General features: G+C 42.4%; 2 protein-coding genes across 3 annotated transcripts in view; one reads left to right on the top strand and one right to left on the bottom strand.

The window, feature by feature from the left end:
• Nucleotides 1–19,464, bottom strand: part of LOC122874252 (sodium channel protein type 4 subunit alpha B-like) — a 58,957-nt gene extending 39,493 nt beyond the window's left edge. Inside the window, 1 exon segment of the mRNA XM_044191853.1 lies at nt 19,097–19,464. Coding sequence (XP_044047788.1) covers nt 19,097–19,200 — 104 coding nt within the window. The 5' untranslated portion in view covers nt 19,201–19,464.
• A 3,618-nt stretch (nt 19,465–23,082) lies between these two features.
• The window catches only part of nup160 (nucleoporin 160), a 41,046-nt gene continuing 36,925 nt past the window's right edge, over nt 23,083–27,203 (top strand). For both annotated transcript variants that reach the window (XM_044191856.1, XM_044191855.1), the window contains exons 1-5: nt 23,083–23,233; nt 24,143–24,251; nt 24,730–24,940; nt 25,833–26,055; nt 26,893–27,083. In XM_044191856.1, coding sequence (XP_044047791.1) covers nt 23,143–23,233; nt 24,143–24,251; nt 24,730–24,940; nt 25,833–26,055; nt 26,893–27,083 — 825 coding nt within the window. In that variant the 5' untranslated portion in view covers nt 23,083–23,142. The remainder of the gene's footprint in view (nt 23,234–24,142; nt 24,252–24,729; nt 24,941–25,832; nt 26,056–26,892; nt 27,084–27,203) is intronic.

The following is a 27,203-nucleotide window of genomic DNA, read 5'->3' as shown; positions in this document are numbered from 1 at the left end:
TAACAGACTGAAAGTCTCCTCACTTATCTCTAACAGTCTGAAAGTCTCCTCACTTCATATCTAACAGACTGAAAGTCTCCTCACTTCATCTCTAACAGTCTGAAAGTCTCCTCACTTCATCTTCTAACAGTCTGAAAGTCTCCTCACTTCATCTCTAACAGACTGAAAGTCTCCTCACTACATCTCTAACAGTCTGAAAGTCTCCTCACTTCATCTTTTAACAGTCTGAAAGTCTCCTCCCTTCATCTCTAACAGTCTGAAAGTCTCCTCACTTCATCTTCTAACAGTCTGAAAGTCTCTTTAATTCATCTTCTAACAGTCTGAAAGTCTCCTCACTTATCTCTAACAGTCTGAAAGTCTCCTCACTTCATCTCTAACAGACTGAAAGTCTCCTCACTTCATCTTCTAACAGTCTGAAAGTCTCCTCAATTTATCTCTAACAGTCTGAAAGTCTCCTCACTTCATTTCTAACAGACTGAAAGTCTCTTTAATTCATCTTCTAACAGTCTGAAAGTCTCCTCACTTCATCTTTTAACAGTCTGAAAGGCTCCTCCCTTCATCTCTAACAGTCTGAAAGTCTCCTCACTTCATCTTCTAACAGTCTGAAAGTCTCTTTAATTCATCTTCTAACAGTCTGAAAGTCTCTCACTTATCTCTAACAGTCTGAAAGTCTCTTCACTTCATCCCAACAGAATGAAAGTCTCCTCACTTCATCTTCTAACAGACTGAAAGTCTCCTCACTTCATCTCTAACAGACTGAAAGTCTCCTCACTTCATCTTCTAACAGTCTGAAAGTCTCTTTAATTCATCTTCTAACAGTCTGAAAGTCTCCTCACTTATCTCTAACAGTCTGAAAGTCTCCTCACTTCATCTCTAACAGACTGAAAGTCTCCTCACTTCATCTTCTAACAGACTGAAAGTCTCCTCACTTCATCTCTAACAGACTGAAAGTCTCCTCACTTCATCTCTAACAGACTGAAAGTCTCTCTCACTTCATCTCTAACAGACTGAAAGTCTCTTTAATTCATCTTCTAACAGTCTGAAAGTCTCCTCACTTCATCTCTAACAGACTGAAAGTCTCTCACTTCATCTCTAACAGTCTGAAAGTCTCTTTAATTCATCTCTAACAGTCTGAAAGTCTCTCACTTCATCTCTAACAGACTGAAAGTCTCCTCACTTCATCTTCTAACAGACTGAAAGTCTCCTCACTTCATCTCTAACAGAGTGAAAGTCTCCTCACTTCATCTCTAACAGTCTGAAAGTCTCCTCACTTCATCTTCTAACAGACTGAAAGTCTCTTTAATTCATCTTCTAACAGTCTGAAAGTCTCCTCACTTCATCTCTAACAGACTGAAAGTCTCCTCACTTCATCTCTAACAGTCTGAAAGTCTCTTTAATTCATCTTCTAACAGTCTGAAAGTCTCCTCACTTCATCTTCTAACAGACTGAAAGTCTCCTCACTTCATCTCTAACAGACTGAAAGTCTCCTCACTTCATCTCTAACAGACTGAAAGTCTCCTCACTTCATCTCTAACAGACTGAAAGTCTCCTCACTTCATCTTCTAACAGTCTGAAAGTCTCCTCACTTCATCTCTAACAGACTGAAAGTCTCTTTAATTCATCTTCTAACAGTCTGAAAGTCTCCTCACTTCATCTCTAACAGACTGAAAGTCTCCTCACTTCATCTTCTAACAGACTGAAAGTCTCCTCACTTCATCTTCTAACAGTCTGAAAGTCTCTTTAATTCATCTTCTAACAGTCTGAAAGTCTCTCACTTATCTCTAACAGTCTGAAAGTCTCCTCACTTCATCTCTAACAGACTGAAAGTCTCCTCACTTCATCTTCTAACAGACTGAAAGTCTCCTCACTTCATCTCTAACAGACTGAAAGTCTCCTCACTTCATCTCTAACAGAGTGAAAGTCTCTTTAATTCATCTTCTAACAGTCTGAAAGTCTCCTCACTTCATCTCTAACAGACTGAAAGTCTCCTCACTTCATCTCTAACAGTCTGAAAGTCTCTTTAATTCATCTTCTAACAGTCTGAAAGTCTCCTCACTTCATCTCTAACAGACTGAAAGTCTCCTCACTTCATCTTCTAACAGACTGAAAGTCTCCTCACTTCATCTCTTACAGAGTGAAAGTCTCCTCACTTCATCTCTAACAGACTGAAAGTCTCCTCACTTCATCTCTAACAGTCTGAAAGTCTCCTCCCTTCATCTCTAACAGTCTGAAAGTCTCCTCACTTCATCTTCTAACAGTCTGAAAGTCTCTTTAATTCATCTTCTAACAGTCTGAAAGTCTCCTCACTTATCTCTAACAGTCTGAAAGTCTCCTCACTTCATCTCTAACAGACTGAAAGTCTCCTCACTTCATCTTCTAACAGACTGAAAGTCTCCTCACTTCATCTCTAACAGACTGAAGTCTCTCTCACTTCATCTCTAACAGACTGAAAGTCTCCTCACTTCATCTCTAACAGACTGAAAGTCTCTTTAATTCATCTTCTAACAGTCTGAAAGTCTCCTCACTTCATCTCTAACAGACTGAAAGTCTCCTCACTTCATCTCTAACAGTCTGAAAGTCTCTTTAATTCATCTTCTAACAGTCTGAAAGTCTCCTCACTTCATCTCTAACAGACTGAAAGTCTCCTCACTTCATCTTCTAACAGACTGAAAGTCTCCTCACTTCATCTCTAACAGACTGAAAGTCTCCTCACTTCATCTCTAACAGACTGAAAGTCTCCTCACTTCATCTTCTAACAGTCTGAAAGTCTCCTCACTTCATCTCTAACAGACTGAAAGTCTCTTTAATTCATCTTCTAACAGTCTGAAAGTCTCCTCACTTCATCTCTAACAGTCTGAAAGTCTCCTCACTTCATCTCTAACAGTCTGAAAGTCTCCTCACTTCATCTTCTAACAGTCTGAAAGTCTCTTTAATTAATCTTCTAACAGTCTGAAAGTCTCTCACTTCATCTCTAACAGTCTGAAAGTCTACTCACTTCATCTCAAACAGACTGAAAGTCTGCTCACTTCATCTCTAACAGTCTGAAAGTCTCCTCACTTCATCTCTAACAGTCTGAAAGTCTCCTCACTTCATCTCTAACAGTCTGAAAGTCTCCTTCCTTCATCTCTAACAGTCTGAAAGTCTCCTTAATTTATCTCTAACAGTCTGAAAGTCTCCTCACTTCATCTTCTAACAGTCTGAAAGTCTCCTCACTTCATCTCTAACAGTCTGAAAGTCTCCTCACTTCATCTTCTAACAGTCTGAAAGTCTCTTTAATTTATCTCTAACAGTCTGAAAGTCTCCTCACTTCATCTTCTAACAGTCTGAAAGTCTCCTCACTTCATCTTCTAACAGTCTGAAAGTCTCCTCACTTCATCTCTAACAGTCTGAAAGTCTCCTCCCTTCATCTTCTAACAGTCTGAAAGTCTCCTCACTTCATCTTCTAACAGTCTGAAAGTCTCCTCACTTCATCTCTAACAGTCTGAAAGTCTCCTCCCTTCATCTTCTAACAGTCTGAAAGTCTCTTTAATTCATCTTCTAACAGTCTGAAAGTCTCTTTAATTAATCTTCTAACAGTCTGAAAGTCTCCTCACTTCATCTCTAACAGTCTGAAAGTCTACTCACTTCATCTCAAACAGACTGAAAGTCTGCTCACTTCATCTCTAACAGTCTGAAAGTCTCCTCACTTCATCTCTAACAGTCTGAAAGTCTCCTACCTTCATCTCTAACAGTCTGAAAGTCTCCTTAATTTATCTCTAAGAGTCTGAAAGTCTCTCACTTCATCTTCTAACAGTCTGAAAGTCTCTTTAATTTATCTCTAACAGTCTGAAAGTCTCTCTCACTTCATCTTCTAACAGTCTGAAAGTCTCCTCACTTCATCTCTAACAGTCTGAAAGTCTCCTCCCTTCATCTTCTAACAGTCTGAAAGTCTCCTCCTTCATCTTCTAACAGTCTGAAAGTCTCCTCACTTCATCTTCTAACAGTCTGAAAGTCTCCTCACTTCATCTCTAACAGTCTGAAAGTCTCCTCACTTCATCTTCTAACAGTCTGAAAGTCTCTCACTTCATCTTCTAACAGTCTGAAAGTCTCTTTAATTCATCTTCTAACAGACTGAAAGTCTCTCACTTCATCTTCTAACAGACTGAAAGTCTCTCACTTCATCTCTAACAGACTGAAAGTCTCTCACTTCATCTCTAACAGACTGAAAGTCTCTCACTTCATCTCTAACAGACTGAAAGTCTCTTTAATTCATCTTCTAACAGTCTGAAAGTCTCTCACTTCATCTCTAACAGACTGAAAGTCTCTCACTTCATCTCTAACAGTCTGAAAGTCTCTTTAATTCATCTTCTAACAGTCTGAAAGTCTCCTCACTTCATCTCTAACAGACTGAAAGTCTCTCACTTCATCTTCTAACAGACTGAAAGTCTCCTCACTTCATCTCTAACAGAGTGAAAGTCTCCTCACTTCATCTCTAACAGACTGAAAGTCTCCTCACTTCATCTCTAACAGTCTGAAAGTCTCCTCCCTTCATCTCTAACAGTCTGAAAGTCTCCTCACTTCATCTTCTAACAGTCTGAAAGTCTCTTTAATTCATCTTCTAACAGTCTGAAAGTCTCTCACTTATCTCTAACAGTCTGAAAGTCTCCTCACTTCATCTCTAACAGACTGAAAGTCTCCTCACTTCATCTTCTAACAGACTGAAAGTCTCTCACTTCATCTCTAACAGACTGAAAGTCTCTCACTTCATCTCTAACAGACTGAAAGTCTCTCACTTCATCTCTAACAGACTGAAAGTCTCTTTAATTCATCTTCTAACAGTCTGAAAGTCTCCTCACTTCATCTCTAACAGACTGAAAGTCTCCTCACTTCATCTCTAACAGTCTGAAAGTCTCTTTAATTCATCTTCTAACAGTCTGAAAGTCTCCTCACTTCATCTCTAACAGACTGAAAGTCTCCTCACTTCATCTTCTAACAGACTGAAAGTCTCCTCACTTCATCTCTAACAGAGTGAAAGTCTCCTCACTTCATCTCTAACAGTCTGAAAGTCTCCTCACTTCATCTTCTAACAGACTGAAAGTCTCTTTAATTCATCTTCTAACAGTCTGAAAGTCTCCTCACTTCATCTCTAACAGACTGAAAGTCTCCTCACTTCATCTCTAACAGTCTGAAAGTCTCTTTAATTCATCTTCTAACAGTCTGAAAGTCTCCTCACTTCATCTTCTAACAGACTGAAAGTCTCCTCACTTCATCTCTAACAGACTGAAAAAGTCTCTCACTTCATCTCTAACAGACTGAAAGTCTCCTCACTTCATCTCTAACAGACTGAAAGTCTCCTCACTTCATCTTCTAACAGTCTGAAAGTCTCCTCACTTCATCTCTAACAGACTGAAAGTCTCTTTAATTCATCTTCTAACAGTCTGAAAGTCTCCTCACTTCATCTCTAACAGACTGAAAGTCTCCTCACTTCATCTTCTAACAGACTGAAAGTCTCCTCACTTCATCTTCTAACAGACTGAAAGTCTCCTCACTTCATCTTCTAACAGTCTGAAAGTCTCTTTAATTCATCTTCTAACAGTCTGAAAGTCTCCTCACTTATCTCTAACAGTCTGAAAGTCTCCTCACTTCATCTCTAACAGACTGAAAGTCTCTCACTTCATCTTCTAACAGACTGAAAGTCTCTCACTTCATCTCTAACAGACTGAAAGTCTCTCACTTCATCTCTAACAGACTGAAAGTCTCTTTAATTCATCTTCTAACAGTCTGAAAGTCTCTCACTTCATCTCTAACAGACTGAAAGTCTCCTCACTTCATCTCTAACAGTCTGAAAGTCTCTTTAATTCATCTTCTAACAGTCTGAAAGTCTCTCACTTCATCTCTAACAGACTGAAAGTCTCTCACTTCATCTTCTAACAGACTGAAAGTCTCCTCACTTCATCTCTTACAGAGTGAAAGTCTCCTCACTTCATCTCTAACAGACTGAAAGTCTCCTCACTTCATCTCTAACAGTCTGAAAGTCTCCTCCCTTCATCTCTAACAGTCTGAAAGTCTCCTCACTTCATCTTCTAACAGTCTGAAAGTCTCTTTAATTCATCTTCTAACAGTCTGAAAGTCTCCTCACTTATCTCTAACAGTCTGAAAGTCTCCTCACTTCATCTCTAACAGACTGAAAGTCTCCTCACTTCATCTTCTAACAGACTGAAAGTCTCCTCACTTCATCTCTAACAGACTGAAAGTCTCCTCACTTCATCTCTAACAGACTGAAAGTCTCCTCACTTCATCTCTAACAGACTGAAAGTCTCTTTAATTCATCTTCTAACAGTCTGAAAGTCTCCTCACTTCATCTCTAACAGACTGAAAGTCTCCTCACTTCATCTCTAACAGTCTGAAAGTCTCTTTAATTCATCTTCTAACAGTCTGAAAGTCTCCTCACTTCATCTCTAACAGACTGAAAGTCTCTCACTTTCATCTTCTAACAGACTGAAAGTCTCCTCACTTCATCTCTAACAGACTGAAAGTCTCCTCACTTCATCTCTAACAGACTGAAAGTCTCCTCACTTCATCTTCTAACAGTCTGAAAGTCTCCTCACTTCATCTCTAACAGACTGAAAGTCTCTTTAATTCATCTTCTAACAGTCTGAAAGTCTCCTCACTTCATCTCTAACAGTCTGAAAGTCTCCTCACTTCATCTCTAACAGTCTGAAAGTCTCCTCACTTCATCTTCTAACAGTCTGAAAGTCTCTTTAATTAATCTTCTAACAGTCTGAAAGTCTCCTCACTTCATCTCTAACAGTCTGAAAGTCTACTCACTTCATCTCAAACAGACTGAAAGTCTGCTCACTTCATCTCTAACAGTCTGAAAGTCTCCTCACTTCATCTCTAACAGTCTGAAAGTCTCTCACTTCATCTCTAACAGTCTGAAAGTCTCCTTCCTTCATCTCTAACAGTCTGAAAGTCTCCTTAATTTATCTCTAACAGTCTGAAAGTCTCCTCACTTCATCTTCTAACAGTCTGAAAGTCTCCTCACTTCATCTCTAACAGTCTGAAAGTCTCCTCACTTCATCTTCTAACAGTCTGAAAGTCTCTTTAATTTATCTCTAACAGTCTGAAAGTCTCCTCACTTCATCTTCTAACAGTCTGAAAGTCTCCTCACTTCATCTTCTAACAGTCTGAAAGTCTCCTCACTTCATCTCTAACAGTCTGAAAGTCTCCTCCTTCATCTTCTAACAGTCTGAAAGTCTCTCACTTCATCTTCTAACAGTCTGAAAGTCTCCTCACTTCATCTCTAACAGTCTGAAAGTCTCCTCCCTTCATCTTCTAACAGTCTGAAAGTCTCTTTAATTCATCTTCTAACAGTCTGAAAGTCTCTTTAATTAATCTTCTAACAGTCTGAAAGTCTCCTCACTTCATCTCTAACAGTCTGAAAGTCTACTCACTTCATCTCAAACAGACTGAAAGTCTGCTCACTTCATCTCTAACAGTCTGAAAGTCTCCTCACTTCATCTCTAACAGTCTGAAAGTCTCCTTCCTTCATCTCTAACAGTCTGAAAGTCTCCTTAATTTATCTCTAAGAGTCTGAAAGTCTCCTCACTTCATCTTCTAACAGTCTGAAAGTCTCTTTAATTTATCTCTAACAGTCTGAAAGTCTCCTCACTTCATCTTCTAACAGTCTGAAAGTCTCTCACTTCATCTTCTAACAGTCTGAAAGTCTCTCACTTCATCTCTAACAGTCTGAAAGTCTCCTCCTTCATCTTCTAACAGTCTGAAAGTCTCTCACTTCATCTTCTAACAGTCTGAAAGTCTCCTCACTTCATCTTCTAACAGTCTGAAAGTCTCCTCACTTCATCTCTAACAGTCTGAAAGTCTCCTCACTTCATCTTCTAACAGTCTGAAAGTCTCCTCACTTCATCTTCTAACAGTCTGAAAGTCTCTTTAATTCATCTTCTAACAGACTGAAAGTCTCCTCACTTCATCTTCTAACAGACTGAAAGTCTCCTCACTTCATCTCTAACAGACTGAAAGTCTCCTCACTTCATCTCTAACAGACTGAAAGTCTCCTCACTTCATCTCTAACAGACTGAAAGTCTCTTTAATTCATCTTCTAACAGTCTGAAAGTCTCCTCACTTCATCTCTAACAGACTGAAAGTCTCCTCACTTCATCTCTAACAGTCTGAAAGTCTCTTTAATTCATCTTCTAACAGTCTGAAAGTCTCCTCACTTCATCTCTAACAGACTGAAAGTCTCCTCACTTCATCTTCTAACAGACTGAAAGTCTCCTCACTTCATCTCTAACAGAGTGAAAGTCTCCTCACTTCATCTCTAACAGACTGAAAGTCTCCTCACTTCATCTCTAACAGTCTGAAAGTCTCCTCCCTTCATCTCTAACAGTCTGAAAGTCTCCTCACTTCATCTTCTAACAGTCTGAAAGTCTCTTTAATTCATCTTCTAACAGTCTGAAAGTCTCCTCACTTATCTCTAACAGTCTGAAAGTCTCCTCACTTCATCTCTAACAGACTGAAAGTCTCCTCACTTCATCTTCTAACAGACTGAAAGTCTCCTCACTTCATCTCTAACAGACTGAAAGTCTCTCACTTCATCTCTAACAGACTGAAAGTCTCTCACTTCATCTCTAACAGACTGAAAGTCTCTTTAATTCATCTTCTAACAGTCTGAAAGTCTCTCACTTCATCTCTAACAGACTGAAAGTCTCTCACTTCATCTCTAACAGTCTGAAAGTCTCTTTAATTCATCTTCTAACAGTCTGAAAGTCTCCTCACTTCATCTCTAACAGACTGAAAGTCTCCTCACTTCATCTTCTAACAGACTGAAAGTCTCCTCACTTCATCTCTAACAGACTGAAAGTCTCCTCACTTCATCTCTAACAGACTGAAAGTCTCCTCACTTCATCTTCTAACAGTCTGAAAGTCTCCTCACTTCATCTCTAACAATTCATCTTCTAACAGTCTGAAAGTCTCCTCACTTCATCTCTAACAGACTGAAAGTCTCCTCACTTCATCTCTAACAGTCTGAAAGTCTCCTCACTTCATCTCTAACAGTCTGAAAGTCTCCTCACTTCATCTTCTAACAGTCTGAAAGTCTCTTTAATTAATCTTCTAACAGTCTGAAAGTCTCCTCACTTCATCTCTAACAGTCTGAAAGTCTACTCACTTCATCTCAAACAGACTGAAAGTCTGCTCACTTCATCTCTAACAGTCTGAAAGTCTCCTCACTTCATCTCTAACAGTCTGAAAGTCTCCTCACTTCATCTCTAACAGTCTGAAAGTCTCCTTCCTTCATCTCTAACAGTCTGAAAGTCTCCTTAATTTATCTCTAACAGTCTGAAAGTCTCCTCACTTCATCTTCTAACAGTCTGAAAGTCTCTCTCACTTCATCTCTAACAGTCTGAAAGTCTCCTCACTTCATCTTCTAACAGTCTGAAAGTCTCTTTAATTTATCTCTAACAGTCTGAAAGTCTCCACTTCACTTCATCTTCTAACAGTCTGAAAGTCTCCTCACTTCATCTCTAACAGTCTGAAAGTCTCCTCCTTCATCTTCTAACAGTCTGAAAGTCTCTCACTTCATCTTCTAACAGTCTGAAAGTCTCTCACTTCATCTCTAACAGTCTGAAAGTCTCCTCCCTTCATCTTCTAACAGTCTGAAAGTCTCTTTAATTCATCTTCTAACAGTCTGAAAGTCTCTTTAATTAATCTTCTAACAGTCTGAAAGTCTCCTCACTTCATCTTCTAACAGACTGAAAGTCTCCTCACTTCATCTCTAACAGACTGAAAGTCTCCTCACTTCATCTCTAACAGTCTGAAAGTCTCCTCCCTTCATCTTCTAACAGTCTGAAAGTCTCCTCACTTCATCTTCTAACAGTCTGAAAGTCTCCTCACTTCATCTTCTAACAGTCTGAAAGTCTCCTCACTTCATCTCTAACAGTCTGAAAGTCTCCTCACTTCATCTTCTAACAGTCTGAAAGTCTCCTCACTTCATCTTCTAACAGTCTGAAAGTCTCTTTAATTCATCTTCTAACAGACTGAAAGTCTCCTCACTTCATCTTCTAACAGACTGAAAGTCTCCTCACTTCATCTCTAACAGACTGAAAGTCTCTCACTTCATCTCTAACAGACTGAAAGTCTCTTTAATTCATCTTCTAACAGTCTGAAAGTCTCTCACTTCATCTCTAACAGACTGAAAGTCTCTCTCACTTCATCTCTAACAGTCTGAAAGTCTCTTTAATTCATCTTCTAACAGTCTGAAAGTCTCTCACTTCATCTCTAACAGACTGAAAGTCTCCTCACTTCATCTTCTAACAGACTGAAAGTCTCTCACTTCATCTCTAACAGAGTGAAAGTCTCTCACTTCATCTCTAACAGACTGAAAGTCTCCTCACTTCATCTCTAACAGTCTGAAAGTCTCCTCCCTTCATCTCTAACAGTCTGAAAGTCTCTCACTTCATCTTCTAACAGTCTGAAAGTCTCTTTAATTCATCTTCTAACAGTCTGAAAGTCTCTCACTTATCTCTAACAGTCTGAAAGTCTCTCACTTCATCTCTAACAGACTGAAAGTCTCCTCACTTCATCTTCTAACAGACTGAAAGTCTCTCACTTCATCTCTAACAGACTGAAAGTCTCCTCACTTCATCTCTAACAGACTGAAAGTCTCTCACTTCATCTCTAACAGACTGAAAGTCTCTTTAATTCATCTTCTAACAGTCTGAAAGTCTCCTCACTTCATCTCTAACAGACTGAAAGTCTCCTCACTTCATCTCTAACAGTCTGAAAGTCTCTTTAATTCATCTTCTAACAGTCTGAAAGTCTCCTCACTTCATCTCTAACAGACTGAAAGTCTCCTCACTTCATCTTCTAACAGACTGAAAGTCTCCTCACTTCATCTCTAACAGACTGAAAGTCTCCTCACTTCATCTCTAACAGACTGAAAGTCTCCTCACTTCATCTTCTAACAGTCTGAAAGTCTCCTCACTTCATCTCTAACAATTCATCTTCTAACAGTCTGAAAGTCTCCTCACTTCATCTCTAACAGACTGAAAGTCTCCTCACTTCATCTCTAACAGTCTGAAAGTCTCTCTCACTTCATCTCTAACAGTCTGAAAGTCTCTCACTTCATCTTCTAACAGTCTGAAAGTCTCTTTAATTAATCTTCTAACAGTCTGAAAGTCTCTCACTTCATCTCTAACAGTCTGAAAGTCTACTCACTTCATCTCAAACAGACTGAAAGTCTGCTCACTTCATCTCTAACAGTCTGAAAGTCTCTCACTTCATCTCTAACAGTCTGAAAGTCTCCTCACTTCATCTCTAACAGTCTGAAAGTCTCCTTCCTTCATCTCTAACAGTCTGAAAGTCTCCTTAATTTATCTCTAACAGTCTGAAAGTCTCTCACTTCATCTTCTAACAGTCTGAAAGTCTCCTCACTTCATCTCTAACAGTCTGAAAGTCTCCTCACTTCATCTTCTAACAGTCTGAAAGTCTCTTTAATTTATCTCTAACAGTCTGAAAGTCTCTCACTTCATCTTCTAACAGTCTGAAAGTCTCCTCACTTCATCTCTAACAGTCTGAAAGTCTCTCCTTCATCTTCTAACAGTCTGAAAGTCTCCTCACTTCATCTTCTAACAGTCTGAAAGTCTCTCACTTCATCTCTAACAGTCTGAAAGTCTCCTCCTTCATCTTCTAACAGTCTGAAAGTCTCTTTAATTCATCTTCTAACAGTCTGAAAGTCTCTTTAATTAATCTTCTAACAGTCTGAAAGTCTCCTCACTTCATCTCTAACAGTCTGAAAGTCTACTACTTCATCTCTAACAGTCTGAAAGTCTACTCACTTCATCTCAAACAGTCTGAAAGTCTGCTCACTTCATCTCTAACAGTCTGAAAGTCTCCTCACTTCATCTCTAACAGTCTGAAAGTCTCCTCACTTCATCTCTAACAGTCTGAAAGTCTCCTCCTTCATCTCTAACAGTCTGAAAGTCTCTTAATTTATCTCTAACAGTCTGAAAGTCTCTCACTTCATCTTCTAACAGTCTGAAAGTCTCCTCACTTCATCTCTAACAGTCTGAAAGTCTCTCACTTCATCTTCTAACAGTCTGAAAGTCTCTTTAATTTCATCTCTAACAGTCTGAAAGTCTCTCACTTCATCTTCTAACAGTCTGAAAGTCTCTCACTTCATCTTCTAACAGTCTGAAAGTCTCCTCACTTCATCTTCTAACAGTCTGAAAGTCTCCTCACTTCATCTTCTAACAGTCTGAAAGTCTCTCACTTCATCTTCTAACAGTCTGAAAGTCTCTCTCAGTCTTCATCTTCTAACAGTCTGAAAGTCTCTTTAATTCATCTTCTAACAGTCTGAAAGTCTCTTTAATTCATCTTCTAACAGTCTGAAAGTCTCTCACTTCATCTCTAACAGTCTGAAAGTCTACTCACTTCATCTCTAACAGTCTGAAAGTCTGCTCACTTCATCTCTAACAGTCTGAAAGTCTCCTCACTTCATCTCTAACAGTCTGAAAGTCTCTCACTTCATCTCTAACAGTCTGAAAGTCTCTCTCACTTCATCTCTAACAGTCTCTCTAACAGTCTGAAAGTCTCCTTAATTTATCTCTAACAGTCTGAAAGTCTCCTCACTTCATCTTCTAACAGTCTGAAAGTCTCCTCACTTCATCTCTAACAGTCTGAAAGTCTCCTCACTTCATCTTCTAACAGTCTGAAAGTCTCTTTAATTTATCTCTAACAGTCTGAAAGTCTCCTCACTTCATCTTCTAACAGTCTGAAAGTCTCCTCACTTCATCTTCTAACAGTCTGAAAGTCTCCTCACTTCATCTCTAACAGTCTGAAAGTCTCCTCCCTTCATCTTCTAACAGTCTGAAAGTCTCCTCACTTCATCTTCTAACAGTCTGAAAGTCTCCTCACTTCATCTTCTAACAGTCTGAAAGTCTCCTCACTTCATCTCTAACAGTCTGAAAGTCTCCTCACTTCATCTTCTAACAGTCTGAAAGTCTCCTCACTTCATCTTCTAACAGTCTGAAAGTCTCTTTAATTCATCTTCTAACAGTCTGAAAGTCTCCTCACTTCATCTCTAACAGTCTGAAAGTCTCCTCACTTCATCTTCTAACAGTCTGAAAGTCTCCTCACTTCATCTTCTAACAGTCTGAAAGTCTCTTTAATTCATCTTCTAACAGTCTGAAAGTCTCCTCACTTCATCTCTAACAGTCTGAAAGTCTCTCACTTCATCTTCTAACAGTCTGAAAGTCTCTTTAATTTATCTCTAACAGTCTGAAAGTCTCCTCACTTCATCTTCTAACAGTCTGAAAGTCTCTCACTTCATCTTCTAACAGTCTGAAAGTCTCTCACTTCATCTCTAACAGTCTGAAAGTCTCTTTAATTTATCTCTAACAGTCTGAAAGTCTCCTCACTTCATCTTCTAACAGTCTGAAAGTCTCTCACTTCATCTCTAACAGTCTGAAAGTCTCCTCACTTCATCTTCTAACAGTCTGAAAGTCTCACTCACTTCATCTCTAACAGTCTGAAAGTCTCCTCACTTCATCTTCTAACAGTCTGAAAGTCTCTCACTTCATCTTCTAACAGTCTGAAAGTCTCTTTAATTCATCTTCTAACAGTCTGAAAGTCTCTCTCACTTCATCTCTAACAGTCTGAAAGTCTCTCACTTCATCTTCTAACAGTCTGAAAGTCTCCTCACTTCATCTTCTAACAGTCTGAAAGTCTCTTTAATTCATCTTCTAACAGTCTGAAAGTCTCTTTAATTCATCTTCTAACAGTCTGAAAGTCTCCTCACTTCATCTCTAACAGTCTGAAAGTCTCCTTCCTTCATCTCTAACAGTCTGAAAGTCTCCTTAATTTATCTCTAACAGTCTGAAAGTCTCCTCACTTCATCTTCTAACAGTCTGAAAGTCTCCTCACTTCATCTCTAACAGTCTGAAAGTCTCCTCACTTCATCTTCTAACAGTCTGAAAGTCTCTTTAATTTATCTCTAACAGTCTGAAAGTCTCTCACTTCATCTTCTAACAGTCTGAAAGTCTCTCACTTCATCTCTAACAGTCTGAAAGTCTCCTCCTTCATCTTCTAACAGTCTGAAAGTCTCTTTAATTCATCTTCTAACAGTCTGAAAGTCTCTTTAATTAATCTTCTAACAGTCTGAAAGTCTCCTCACTTCATCTCTAACAGTCTGAAAGTCTACTCACTTCATCTCAAACAGACTGAAAGTCTGCTCACTTCATCTCTAACAGTCTGAAAGTCTCTCACTTCATCTCTAACAGTCTGAAAGTCTCCTCACTTCATCTGTAACAGTCTGAAAGTCTCCTTCCTTCATCTCTAACAGTCTGAAAGTCTCCTTAATTTATCTCTAACAGTCTGAAAGTCTCCTCACTTCATCTTCTAACAGTCTGAAAGTCTCTCACTTCATCTCTAACAGTCTGAAAGTCTCCTCACTTCATCTTCTAACAGTCTGAAAGTCTCTTTAATTTATCTCTAACAGTCTGAAAGTCTCCTCACTTCATCTTCTAACAGTCTGAAAGTCTCCTCACTTCATCTTCTAACAGTCTGAAAGTCTCCTCACTTCATCTCTAACAGTCTGAAAGTCTCCTCACTTCATCTTCTAACAGTCTGAAAGTCTCCTCACTTCATCTTCTAACAGTCTGAACGTCTCCTCACTTCATCTCTAACAGTCTGAAAGTCTCCTCACTTCATCTTCTAACAGTCTGAAAGTCTCCTCACTTCATCTTCTAACAGTCTGAAAGTCTCCTCACTTCATCTTCTAACAGTCTGAAAGTCTCTTTAATTCATCTTCTAACAGTCTGAAAGTCTCCTCACTTCATCTCTAACAGACTGAAAGTCTCCTCACTTCATCTCTAACAGTCTGAAAGTCTCCTTCCTTCATCTCTAACAGTCTGAAAGTCTCCTTCCTTCATCTCTAACAGTCTGAAAGTCTCCTTAATTTATCTCTAACATGCCGAAAGTCTCCTCACTTCATCTTCTAACAGTCTGAAAGTCTCCTCACTTCATCTTTAACAGTCTGAAAGTCTCCTCACTTCATCTTCTAACAGTCTGAAAGTCTCTTTAATTTATCTCTAACAGTCTGAAAGTCTCCTCACTTCATCTTCTAACAGTCTGAAAGTCTCCTCACTTCATCTTCTAACAGTCTGAAAGTCTCCTCACTTCATCTTCTAACAGTCTGAAAGTCTCCTCACTTCATCTCTAACAGTCTGAAAGTCTCCTCCCTTCATCTTCTAACAGTCTGAAAGTCTCCTCACTTCATCTTCTAACAGTCTGAAAGTCTCCTCACTTCATCTCTAACAGTCTGAAAGTCTCCTCACTTCATCTCTAACAGACTGAAAGTCTCCTCACTTCATCTTCTAACAGTCTGAAAGTCTCCTCACTTCATCTCTAACAGACTGAAAGTCTCTTTAATTCATCTTCTAACAGTCTGAAAGTCTCCTCACTTCATCTCTAACAGACTGAAAGTCTCCCTCACTTCATTTCTAACAGTCTGAAAGTCTCTCACTTCATCTCTAACAGTCTGAAAGTCTCCTCACTTCATCTTCTAACAGTCTGAAAGTCTCTTTAATTAATCTTCTAACAGTCTGAAAGTCTCCTCACTTCATCTCTAACAGTCTGAAAGCTTACTCACTTCATCTCAAACAGACTGAAAGTCTCCTCACTTCATCTTCTAACAGTCTGAAAGTCTCCTCACTTCATCTTCTAACAGTCTGAAAGTCTCTTTAATTCATCTTCTAACAGTCTGAAAGTCTCCTCACTTCATCTCTAACAGTCTGAAAGTCTCCTCACTTCATCTTCTAACAGTCTGAAAGTCTCTTTAATTTATCTCTAACAGTCTGAAAGTCTCCTCACTTCATCTTCTAACAGTCTGAAAGTCTCCTCACTTCATCTTCTAACAGTCTGAAAGTCTCCTCACTTCATCTCTAACAGTCTGAAAGTCTCTTTAATTTATCTCTAACAGTCTGAAAGTCTCCTCACTTCATCTTCTAACAGTCTGAAAGTCTCCTCACTTCATCTCTAACAGTCTGAAAGTCTCTCACTTCATCTTCTAACAGTCTGAAAGTCTCCTCACTTCATCTCTAACAGTCTGAAAGTCTCTCACTTCATCTTCTAACAGTCTGAAAGTCTCCTCACTTCATCTTCTAACAGTCTGAAAGTCTCTTTAATTCATCTTCTAACAGTCTGAAAGTCTCCTCACTTCATCTCTAACAGTCTGAAAGTCTCCTCACTTCATCTTCTAACAGTCTGAAAGTCTCCTCACTTCATCTTCTAACAGTCTGAAAGTCTCTTTAATTCATCTTCTAACAGTCTGAAAGTCTCTTTAATTCATCTTCTAACAGTCTGAAAGTCTCCTCACTTCATCTCTAACAGTCTGAAAGTCTCCTTCCTTCATCTCTAACAGTCTGAAAGTCTCCTTAATTTATCTCTAACAGTCTGAAAGTCTCCTCACTTCATCCTCTAACAGTCTGAAAGTCTCCTCACTTCATCTCTAACAGTCTGAAAGTCTCCTCACTTCATCTTCTAACAGTCTGAAAGTCTCTTTAATTTATCTCTAACAGTCTGAAAGTCTCCTCACTTCATCTTCTAACAGTCTGAAAGTCTCCTCACTTCATCTCTAACAGTCTGAAAGTCTCCTCCCTTCATCTTCTAACAGTCTGAAAGTCTCTTTAATTCATCTTCTAACAGTCTGAAAGTCTCTTTAATTAATCTTCTAACAGTCTGAAAGTCTCCTCACTTCATCTCTAACAGTCTGAAAGTCTACTCACTTCATCTCAAACAGACTGAAAGTCTGCTCACTTCATCTCTAACAGTCTGAAAGTCTCCTCACTTCATCTCTAACAGTCTGAAAGTCTCCTCACTTCATCTGTAACAGTCTGAAAGTCTCCTTCCTTCATCTCTAACAGTCTGAAAGTCTCCTTAATTTATCTCTAACAGTCTGAAAGTCTCCTCACTTCATCTTCTAACAGTCTGAAAGTCTCCTCACTTCATCTCTAACAGTCTGAAAGTCTCCTCACTTCATCTTCTAACAGTCTGAAAGTCTCTTTAATTTATCTCTAACAGTCTGAAAGTCTCCTCACTTCATCTTCTAACAGTCTGAAAGTCTCCTCACTTCATCTTCTAACAGTCTGAAAGTCTCCTCACTTCATCTCTAACAGTCTGAAAGTCTCCTCACTTCATCTTCTAACAGTCTGAAAGTCTCCTCACTTCATCTTCTAACAGTCTGAACGTCTCCTCACTTCATCTCTAACAGTCTGAAAGTCTCCTCACTTCATCTTCTAACAGTCTGAAAGTCTCCTCACTTCATCTTCTAACAGTCTGAAAGTCTCCTCACTTCATCTTCTAACAGTCTGAAAGTCTCTTTAATTCATCTTCTAACAGTCTGAAAGTCTCCTCACTTCATCTCTAACAGACTGAAAGTCTCCTCACTTCATCTCTAACAGTCTGAAAGTCTCCTTCCTTCATCTCTAACAGTCTGAAAGTCTCCTTCCTTCATCTCTAACAGTCTGAAAGTCTCCTTAATTTATCTCTAACAGTCTGAAAGTCTCCTCACTTCATCTTCTAACAGTCTGAAAGTCTCCTCACTTCATCTTTAACAGTCTGAAAGTCTCCTCACTTCATCTTCTAACAGTCTGAAAGTCTCTTTAATTTATCTCTAACAGTCTGAAAGTCTCCTCACTTCATCTTCTAACAGTCTGAAAGTCTCCTCACTTCATCTTCTAACAGTCTGAAAGTCTCCTCACTTCATCTTCTAACAGTCTGAAAGTCTCCTCACTTCATCTCTAACAGTCTGAAAGTCTCTCCTTCATCTTCTAACAGTCTGAAAGTCTCCTCACTTCATCTTCTAACAGTCTGAAAGTCTCCTCACTTCATCTCTAACAGTCTGAAAGTCTCCTCACTTCATCTTCTAACAGTCTGAAAGTCTCTCACTTCATCTCTAACAGTCTGAAAGTCTCTCACTTCATCTTCTAACAGTCTGAAAGTCTCTCACTTCATCTTCTAACAGTCTGAAAGTCTCTTTAATTCATCTTCTAACAGTCTGAAAGTCTCCTCACTTCATCTCTAACAGTCGGAAAGTCTGTTTCAGCCTCCGCCCTGTGGGAGGCACTACAGATCTTCTGATGTACCTACACAATATCTCACAAGTGATAAACTCTGAAGATAGAAGCTTCCGTAACAGATCTGCTGCATGCAGCAATCAATCATTCCTGATTGATGACAGGATGAAGATATTTCATCAAATCTATAATGTAGAAATTGACAGACTTCCTCAGAAGTTACCCAGATACATTTACAAATATCTGGCCTAGGTGAATTGAGGTCATTAGACCCCAAAGACAAAACTTTACATGAAACACAAAACACAATCCTGTACAGTTTTACCATTCTTCTCAGTTGTTTGTACATAGGTCTGTTCTCTTACAACAGTTAATAGAAATGGCCAACTGGGAGGAAACTTGATTCCTTTGCTTCTGGAATTATCTTTTTTATTTGTTTGTTTATATTTGTCTTTGGTTTTGTCCCCTTTTTATTTATATTTCAAATGTGAGAAATGTGAGCTGAGACTTCTTATCTAAGTCAACAATGCAGAGTTTAGTTTTCATGATTTTATTATTATTATTATTATTATTATTATTATTATTCTCCATGAGAAAACCCCCTCATGTCCTGACCTCAGGGTGCATTCAGGAAACTGCTCATTCACACAATTCGTCTTCAATCAGCAGTTTGTTTCAGAGGCGTTGGCCCGTTGAGCTCGCCTCATGTTCTTCTAAGAGCTGCAGCAATTAATCCATAAAATGATCAACAGAACTATTTTGATAATTGATAATCATTTAAGTCATTTTTCCAGCAAAAAATAGCAACCGTGCAATTACCCCCGAGCCACATGTAGCCTGCTAACATGTACTAACATGTACTCATGTGGGCCATTAAAGTGAAGGGATGTTATTGATCTCAGCTGTGACTGATGCCCTGCTGTAACCAGTCAAAGTCGAACCAACAAACAGAGCAACATTCACACATTTATGTTAAAGCAGGTGAAATGCTGGACATTTGTTTCTGTATTTAAAATCAGACTTACAGCTGTGAAGGAAGAAGTCTTAGCTGATTGGCTCTCCTCAGAAGAGCTCCTCTCTCCTTCTTGCTCCTCCAGAACTCAAAAAATGAATTTTTTCTACTCGTCATGGCTGCAGTTGTCTGTCCTCTGCATCCACCGGTTGCCACTTGTCTCAGCTATCTGTCTGTCTTGTTGAGTCTTCACTGTTTTTAAGTTCAGTCATCCAGAACCATACATCTGCTGGGTTGAAACATTATAGTCTTAAGTCAGCCATGTTGGCTCCACCCTGCTCTGTAGCTATCGCTACGGAAAGGCTGAAGTCATCCAACTGCAACTGCAGCTATACTTGACTCTGCTTCCCACTCAATCCGTCCTTCTGTTTTCCAGCTAGACTTGATTACATCACTGCCAACATTCATCTGTTCATCATCGTAGTAAACACACCCAGTGTCCCGGAACAGATTTCCTGTTGTCCACATATCTTCATCAGAACATTACAATCTGTTTTACATCCGTTTTCCTGGAAACAGTGAAAGTACTGCCTAACACACACACGCACACACACACATGCATGCACACACATGCACGCACACACACACATGCACGCACACACACATGCACACACATGCACGCACACACACACACACACATGCACACACGCACACACAAAGAGCTGGAACAGAGAGAAGAAAAGAAACAAAGAATTTCATTGTTTGTTGAATGAGAACTTCGGTCTGGTTCTGTTCTGGTCCGGTTCTGATCTGTGAATAAAAAACACTTTCACTGCCAATGTTCATCAGTTCAACACTCTCACGCACACACACACACACACACACACACACTGTAATACACGTGCAGACACACTCTATAGCGCGCGCACACACACACTATAACACACAGACACAAACAATGGCACTAAAACTGAACATAAAACTTTAATGCAGATTACATGTGGGCTATAAGTGGACAACATTTGGACAAGAGGCTGTGGCTTGGTGGCAGAGCGGGTCGTCCACCAATCGGAAGGTCGGCGGTTCAATTCCGGCTCACATGTCGAAGTGTCCTTGGGCAAGACACTGAACCCCAAACTGCTCCAGAGGGCTGTGATTTGTAGTGTGTGAAGCTGTGTGCGGGCTAAATGTGGCTACCTGTAGCTGTGGTTCATGGTCAGACCTTCAACCCTCATGTTACCATCCAAATAATAAAGTGCAATATAGTAGAAAAGCATAATGTCTGTAAACATTTAGTCCTCTTTGCTAACTGCAGTTACTAGTTACCTTTCAGATGAACATTTTCATCCAAAACATTGATTTCATTCAGTGTGACTTCCACTTTGTGTTGAAATCATTATCTCTGATGTTCATCCAGAATAAACGTCCATAAATCCACTTAGAAATCAGAGAAAAAAGACATTTTTCTTCAGTATCACAGTAATCCAGTGATAGTCCGGTCCGGCCATGTTCACCGAGAGGCTGATCAGGCCCGAGGTGCCAGGAGCAAAGAAAACCGCCACAGTACTGTATTCCCTGTCTTCAAACTGGCCTCCGACGGTCTTGGGGTGCGGCTGGACATAGAGGTGGAGCTGGATCTAGAGGTGGAGCTGGACCTAGAGGTGCAGCTGGACCTAGAGGTGCGGCTGGACATAGAGGTGGAGCTGGATCTAGAGGTGGAGCTGGACCTAGAGGTGGAGCTGGACCTAGAGGTGCAGCTGGACCTAGAGGTGGAGCTGGATCTAGAGGGGGAGCTGGATCTAGAGGGGGAGCTGGATCTAGAGGTGGAGCTGGATCTAGAGGTGGAGCTGGACCTAGAGGTGGAGCTGGACCTAGAGGTGCGGCTGGACCTAGAAGGGGAGCTGGATCTAGAGGGCTAGCTGGATCTAGAGATGCGGCTGGACCTAGAGGTGCAGCTGGACCTAGAGGGGGAGCTGGACCTAGAGGGGGAGCTGGATCTAGAGGTGCAGCTGGATCTAGAGGTGGAGCTGGACCTAGAGGGGGAGCTGGACCTAGAGGTGGAGCTGAACCTAGAGGTGGAGCTGGATCTAGAGGGGGAGCTGGATCTAGAGGTGGAGCTGGATCTAGAGGTGGAGCTGGACCTAGAGGTGGAGCTGGACCTAGAGGTGCGGCTGGACCTAGAAGGGGAGCTGGATCTAGAGATGCGGCTGGACCTAGAGGTGCAGCTGGACCTAGAGGGGGAGCTGGATCTAGAGGTGGAGCTGGACCTAGAGGTGCAGCTGGATCTAGAGGTGCGGCTGGATCTAGAGGTGGAGCTGGACCTAGAGGGGGAGCTGGACCTAGAGGGGGAGCTGGATCTAGAGGTGGAGCTGGACCTAGAGGTGCGGCCGGATCTAGAGGTGCGGCTGGACCTAGAGGGGGAGCTGGACCTAGAGGTGGAGCTGGACCTAGAGGTGCGGCTGGATCTAGAGGGGGAGCTGGACCTAGAGGTGGAGCTGGACCTAGAGGTGCGGCTGGATCTAGAGGTGCGGCTGGATCTAGAGGTGCGGCTGGACCTAGAGGGGGAGCTGGACCTAGAGGTGGAGCTGAACCTAGAGGTGGAGCTGAACCTAGAGGTGGAGCTGGATCTAGAGGGGGAGCTGGACCTAGAGGGGGAGCTGGATCTAGAGGTGCAGCTGGATCTAGAGGTGGAGCTGGACCTAGAGGTGGAGCTGGACCTAGAGGTGCGGCTGGACCTAGAAGGGGAGCTGGATCTAGAGGGCTAGCTGGATCTAGAGATGCGGCTGGACCTAGAGGTGCAGCTGGACCTAGAGGGGGAGCTGGATCTAGAGGTGGAGCTGGACCTAGAGGTGCGGCTGGATCTAGAGGTGCGGCTGGATCTAGAGGTGGAGCTGGACCTAGAGGGGGAGCTGGACCTAGAGGTGGAGCTGGATCTAGAGGGGGAGCTGGACCTAGAGGGGGAGCTGGATCTAGAGGTGCAGCTGGATCTAGAGGTGGAGCTGGACCTAGAGGTGGAGCTGGACCTAGAGGTGCGGCTGGACCTAGAGGGGGAGCTGGATCTAGAGGGCTAGCTGGACCTAGAGGTGCAGCTGGACCTAGAGGGGGAGCTGGATCTAGAGGTGGAGCTGGACCTAGAGGTGCAGCTGGATCTAGAGGTGCGGCTGGATCTAGAGGTGCAGCTGGACCTAGAGGGGGAGCTGGATCTAGAGGTGGAGCTGGACCTAGAGGTGCGGCTGGATCTAGAGGTGCGGCTGGATCTAGAGGTGCGGCTGGACCTAGAGGTGCAGCTGACCTAGAGGTGCGGCTGGATCTAGAGGTGGAAAGGGACCTAGAGGTGGAGCTGGACCTAGAGGTGGAAAGGGACCTAGAGGTGCAGCTGGATCTTGAGGTGGAGCTGGACCTAGAGGTGGAGCTGGACCTAGAGGTGCAGCTGGATCTAGAGGGGGAGCTGGACCTAGAGGGGGAGCTGGATCTAGAGGTGGAGCTGGACCTAGAGGTGCGGCTGGACCTAGAGGTGCAGCTGGACCTAGAGGTGGGGCTGGATCTAGAGGTGGAGCTGGACCTAGAGGGGGAGCTGGACCTAGAGGTGCGGCTGGACCTAGAGGTGCAGCTGGACCTAGAGGTGCGGCTGGATCTAGAGGTGGAGCTGGACCTAGAGGTGCGGCTGGACCTAGAGGTGCGGCCGGACCTAGAGGTGGAGCTGGACCTAGAGGTGCGGCCGGATCTAGAGGTGCGGCTGGACCTAGAGGGGGAGCTGGACCTAGAGGTGGAGCTGGACCTAGAGGTGCGGCTGGATCTAGAGGTGCGGCTGGATCTAGAGGTGCGGCTGGACCTAGAGGGGGAGCTGGACCTAGAGGTGCGGCTGGACCTAGAGGTGCGGCTGGATCTAGAGGTGCGGCTGGACCTAGAGGGGGAGCTGGACCTAGAGGTGGAGCCGGACCTAGAGGTGCGGCTGGACCTAGAGGGGGAGCTGGACCTGGACCTAGAGGTGGAGCTGGATCTAGAGGTGCAGCTGCACTTGGCCCCGCAGTGAGCGGCCTCGCGGTGTCCTGTCTCTTTAAATGTTTGAAAGGACAGCGCGCGGCTTCCCTCCCTGACGTCACAGTTGCATGAGGGAAGATGGCGGCGGTGTTGGAGCGCAGCTTCATAGAGATCTGTGGATTTGAGAGGGAAACTCTGCACAGGTTCCGAGAAGTGACAGTAAACCTCGGTAAACTTCCTCACAGACGCTTTGCAGCTCTGTACGCCGTGTACTTTGGATTTCTACAAGTTTGTCTCAAAACGAGGGTTGAATGTTATGACATGCTAGCAACAGCTAGCGCAGCTAACACGCTGGCTAGTAGCGGTAGCGGTGTAGTCTAGTGTAATGGGGCCTGATGGAGGGTGACTGTGTTATTTTTCGGAAAACACCGTGACCACTAAGCTGAACCTGTTAAATTCACCGTCGTTAGCTCGTGAGTAGGTGTTGCACGGTGCATTAACAGTTATTTCTCTCACATGCAGCTATGTTCGGCAGTTAGCCGGTAACTTGGCTCCTGTTCACCTGTCAGACCGTATAGCATGATAGCTAACGGGACGCATGAACAACATACACAATGCAACTATTTAGCTTCTCGAGTCCGCTATCCTCTTCAGTCAAGAGTGAACACGCCAAACTCTGTGTAAAAACCGGGCACTTTAACGTGGTCTGCTCAGCCCCGTTTTGCTCCTCTCACACAGTGGAGTCATCAGAGTAACGTTATTATAGCAGCCACTTCACGTAAAACACTAAATTAAGGGAAGAATAAGATATAATCAAAAGCCAAATAATATTAAATAGCAAATAACAAATAGAATATATGATAAAATGTTGATAAAAGGCCCCCTCCCAAACTCATATATCAGCTACACGAGGCTCATGATCTGTCACACTCACGTTTTAATGTCTGATTTCCAATCTCAGAGGTCCTGCTGGTAGTTCAGGTATAAAATCCTCTCTCCTGATTGGCTGCTGACAGCTGGATGGCTTCACAGCTGTCACATGATCCGATCCAGTCGTCGTCCTCCTGGTTTGTGTTGACCTTCTCTGCACACAGAGATCAGAGTGAAATATTATAATATCTGTGTTTCCTGTCTGCAGGTCTGAGTGCTCTTCCCGGTGGCGTGAAGTTTCCCGACAGTGCTGGAGCATTTCATTATGAGGAGAGTGGGAAGCTGCTGTCTGTCACCAGTAACAGATTTGTTCACTGGTCAGTAAAATCAGCATCTACACCTTCGTCCTAACCCGTCCTGAAGGTTCCTCTTCACTGTGAACATGAATTATTCATCACGTAAAGTCACAGCTCATTCAGTCTAAAGTATCGCAGTCAACACGTGATTTTAAATGTACTGCAGCTAAAATAAAGCTACTCGTGGCTGTAGCCTCACAGTAATAAACGTTTTCAGCATTTTCTCTCTTAAGTATCACGTCAATAAAATGAAAGAAACAGATGCCCACAAGTCCATTTATCAAAAATGCAGAAAGTGTCAGAAAGCCAATCTGAAGGTCTTTAAACAGTATTTTCTGTCACTGCTACAAACCAAGTGACATAATCACACTGACAGAGCTGAGGTCGGGCAGACATTGAACAGATTTGGCTCCATTTTTAACCCTGGAGTCGCCTCAGGTAATTATGTCAGGAGTTAATCCTGTATAAATGCGTGTTAACGCTGTGACTGTGTGCGTAGGTCCACGTCAGGAGACACGGTGCAGCTGGTGGAGCAGTCTCTGGACACCAACCTGCTCAACAATGCTGTCAAACTCAAGTTCACCCATTGTACTGTGCTGCCTGGAGGAGTCAACATCCAGGAGACCCTCAACAATGTCATCATCCTTGTCTCCACCAATCAGAGCGTCCACAGACTGGTGCTGCCTCACCCCACACGCATGTACCGCAGTGTGAGTAAATAATACTGCAACTGAAAGGGTTAAGGTAACGTTAGCTAGCTAATTTTACAACATCTTTACATGCGATGTCCATCTTAGTCCGTGGGCCAGACTTGGAAACGTATCTGTGCCATCTGAGGTGGCAGAGGTTAAATGGTCCTACGGTGTTCTTCACATTTCAGTGAACAAATTGAGATATCATAGACCTGTCAAACGAGTAGCTGAATATATTTTATAACCTGGATGTAACGTTACCCCTCAACAGTATACACTAAGTGTCAATCCCATGATGCCTTGGGTTGAGTCTGTCGACCAATTAGAGGCTGCGATCCTGACTGGGCGTGTGTGTGGCAGCTCTGATTTCAAATGCACTGGGCAATGGAATAACATGTGATTGACCCCATTCTCCTATAAGTAGATCAGGGGGGAAATTGGAGTAAAGAGGTCAACCCCGCGGTAGCCATCATGCGGTTATCGTCACAGCCCTACGGTGGTAGGTGTGTAATGGTAGGCGTATAACCAGGATTCCCGCGGAGCCTTAAAAAGTCTTAGAAGGCATTGAATTCCCTAATCTATAAATCAGGCCTTTAATTGGTGTTAAAATGTCTTAAATCAATCCCATGTCTTAAAAATGCTAAGACATGGGAAGCAGGTTTTTATAAATCGTTTTTTTCTGACGTTGCATAGCGTTTGTCATGCAAGAGAGCCAATAAAAACAGATGGAAGGGTCAAAGTTGTCATGTTGACATTGAAGGTGTGTTGATGTTCGTGGTTTTCCATGTATTCCACTCTAGAAAGTGTTACATTTTTCATTAAAAAAGTCTTAAATCTAACCTGCCTTAAGCTGTAGGAACCCTGATAGCGGTTTACGTGTAACGGTAGATTACCTGCCTGTCCTCTCCAGGAGCTGGTGACGGAGCTCCACATGCAGTCCATCTTCACTGATGTGGGGAAGCTGAGTCTGCAGGACCCCTCTCACAGTGCCATCATCCCCAGCTCAGTGGGACAGACCGGGAGCCCCAGCACCTCCACAGCCTGGCTCAGTCAGTCCGGAGAGGCTCACTACGCTCTGGGTTCACCTGCTGGAGGCATCATGGTGGTCACTCTGCCACCTCACGACACACAGGGTAAAGACCAGCTCGCTGCTGTCAGAGCTTTCATATGTTCTCCCAGACCGGACAGATTCAAGTCTGCTAAAACTGCACTCACATGCCCACACGTACACTGAGACAGTTAGTGGTCACCGTTGGCCATTCTTCCTCCGTAAAGTGATTTTAAAGCAAGTTACGGACGACACGATCCTCAGTCCTCGTTCTAAAGTTTATCTGACGCTAATTTGTGGCTTCAGCAGTGAGAGTTATGCTCAGTGTCTCAGTGGCTGAGCGCCGGCTCATTCGCAGCTTTGACTGTCTGAACATGTGAGACCATATCTACACCTGTACAGGGGCCGTGTGGCTGTGAGGTGCGTTTTGGTTACCTGTTGGTACTAATGAGGCAAAATGTAATTTCTGAGGTCCTGGTTAGGGGTGAGGTGTGAATTAGTTAAGTAAGTAAGAAAAGTTTATTATTATGTAAAAAAAAATCAGACAGCACGAGGCGAGACAAAGGCATTTGAATAGAAGAGTCTTTAGCTGCTTTGTAAAGGCGTCAACAGAGACCGCACATCTTAAATCTGTAGGAACTCTTTTATCTAGTTCATATTATTATACTCGAATATGGAAATTACTTAAAATGCCCATCCCTAGTACGCAGGTGCCTGACCTGCAGGGCTCCGTATGTGCAAACAAGAACCTTGAATCCGGAACCTGATGGGAAGCCAATGTAGATACAATAGTTAGTTAGTTAGTTAGTTAGTTAGCTAGTTAGTTAGTTAGACGATAGTTAAGGTTAGGTTAGGGTTTGAGTTAGGCTGTCCACAATTAAAGGAACGAGGATAGATGCGCAAACTTGTGTGTGTGTTGCAGGCAGTGTGTCGGTGCTGGAGCTGAAGAGGAGCTCCATGATGCAGAGGTTGTCTGGCTGGATGCCCACAGCGATCCGTGGGGAGCAGAGTCCAGCTGACCTGGTCCTCAGTCTGGCTGTCAGAGAGCTGGAGGAAGACTCCTTCATCTTCGCCCTCTGTCAGGATCACAAACTGCGCATGTGGTCCTTCAGGGTGAGACTCTCACATTCAAACAATGAGTATCAGATATACAGGCGGTGTGCAGGCAAAGCCTCATGGGAGCCTCATGCAAGTGCAGGATATAAAGTGTGTGCAGAAATGCAGGATAGAGCA

Source organism: Siniperca chuatsi, linkage group LG4 (assembly GCF_020085105.1).
Source record: "Siniperca chuatsi isolate FFG_IHB_CAS linkage group LG4, ASM2008510v1, whole genome shotgun sequence".
Lineage (NCBI taxonomy): Eukaryota > Metazoa > Chordata > Actinopteri > Centrarchiformes > Sinipercidae > Siniperca > Siniperca chuatsi.
Note: the sequence above shows the minus strand (reverse complement) of the source record. Positions and strands in the feature narration are given on the sequence as shown.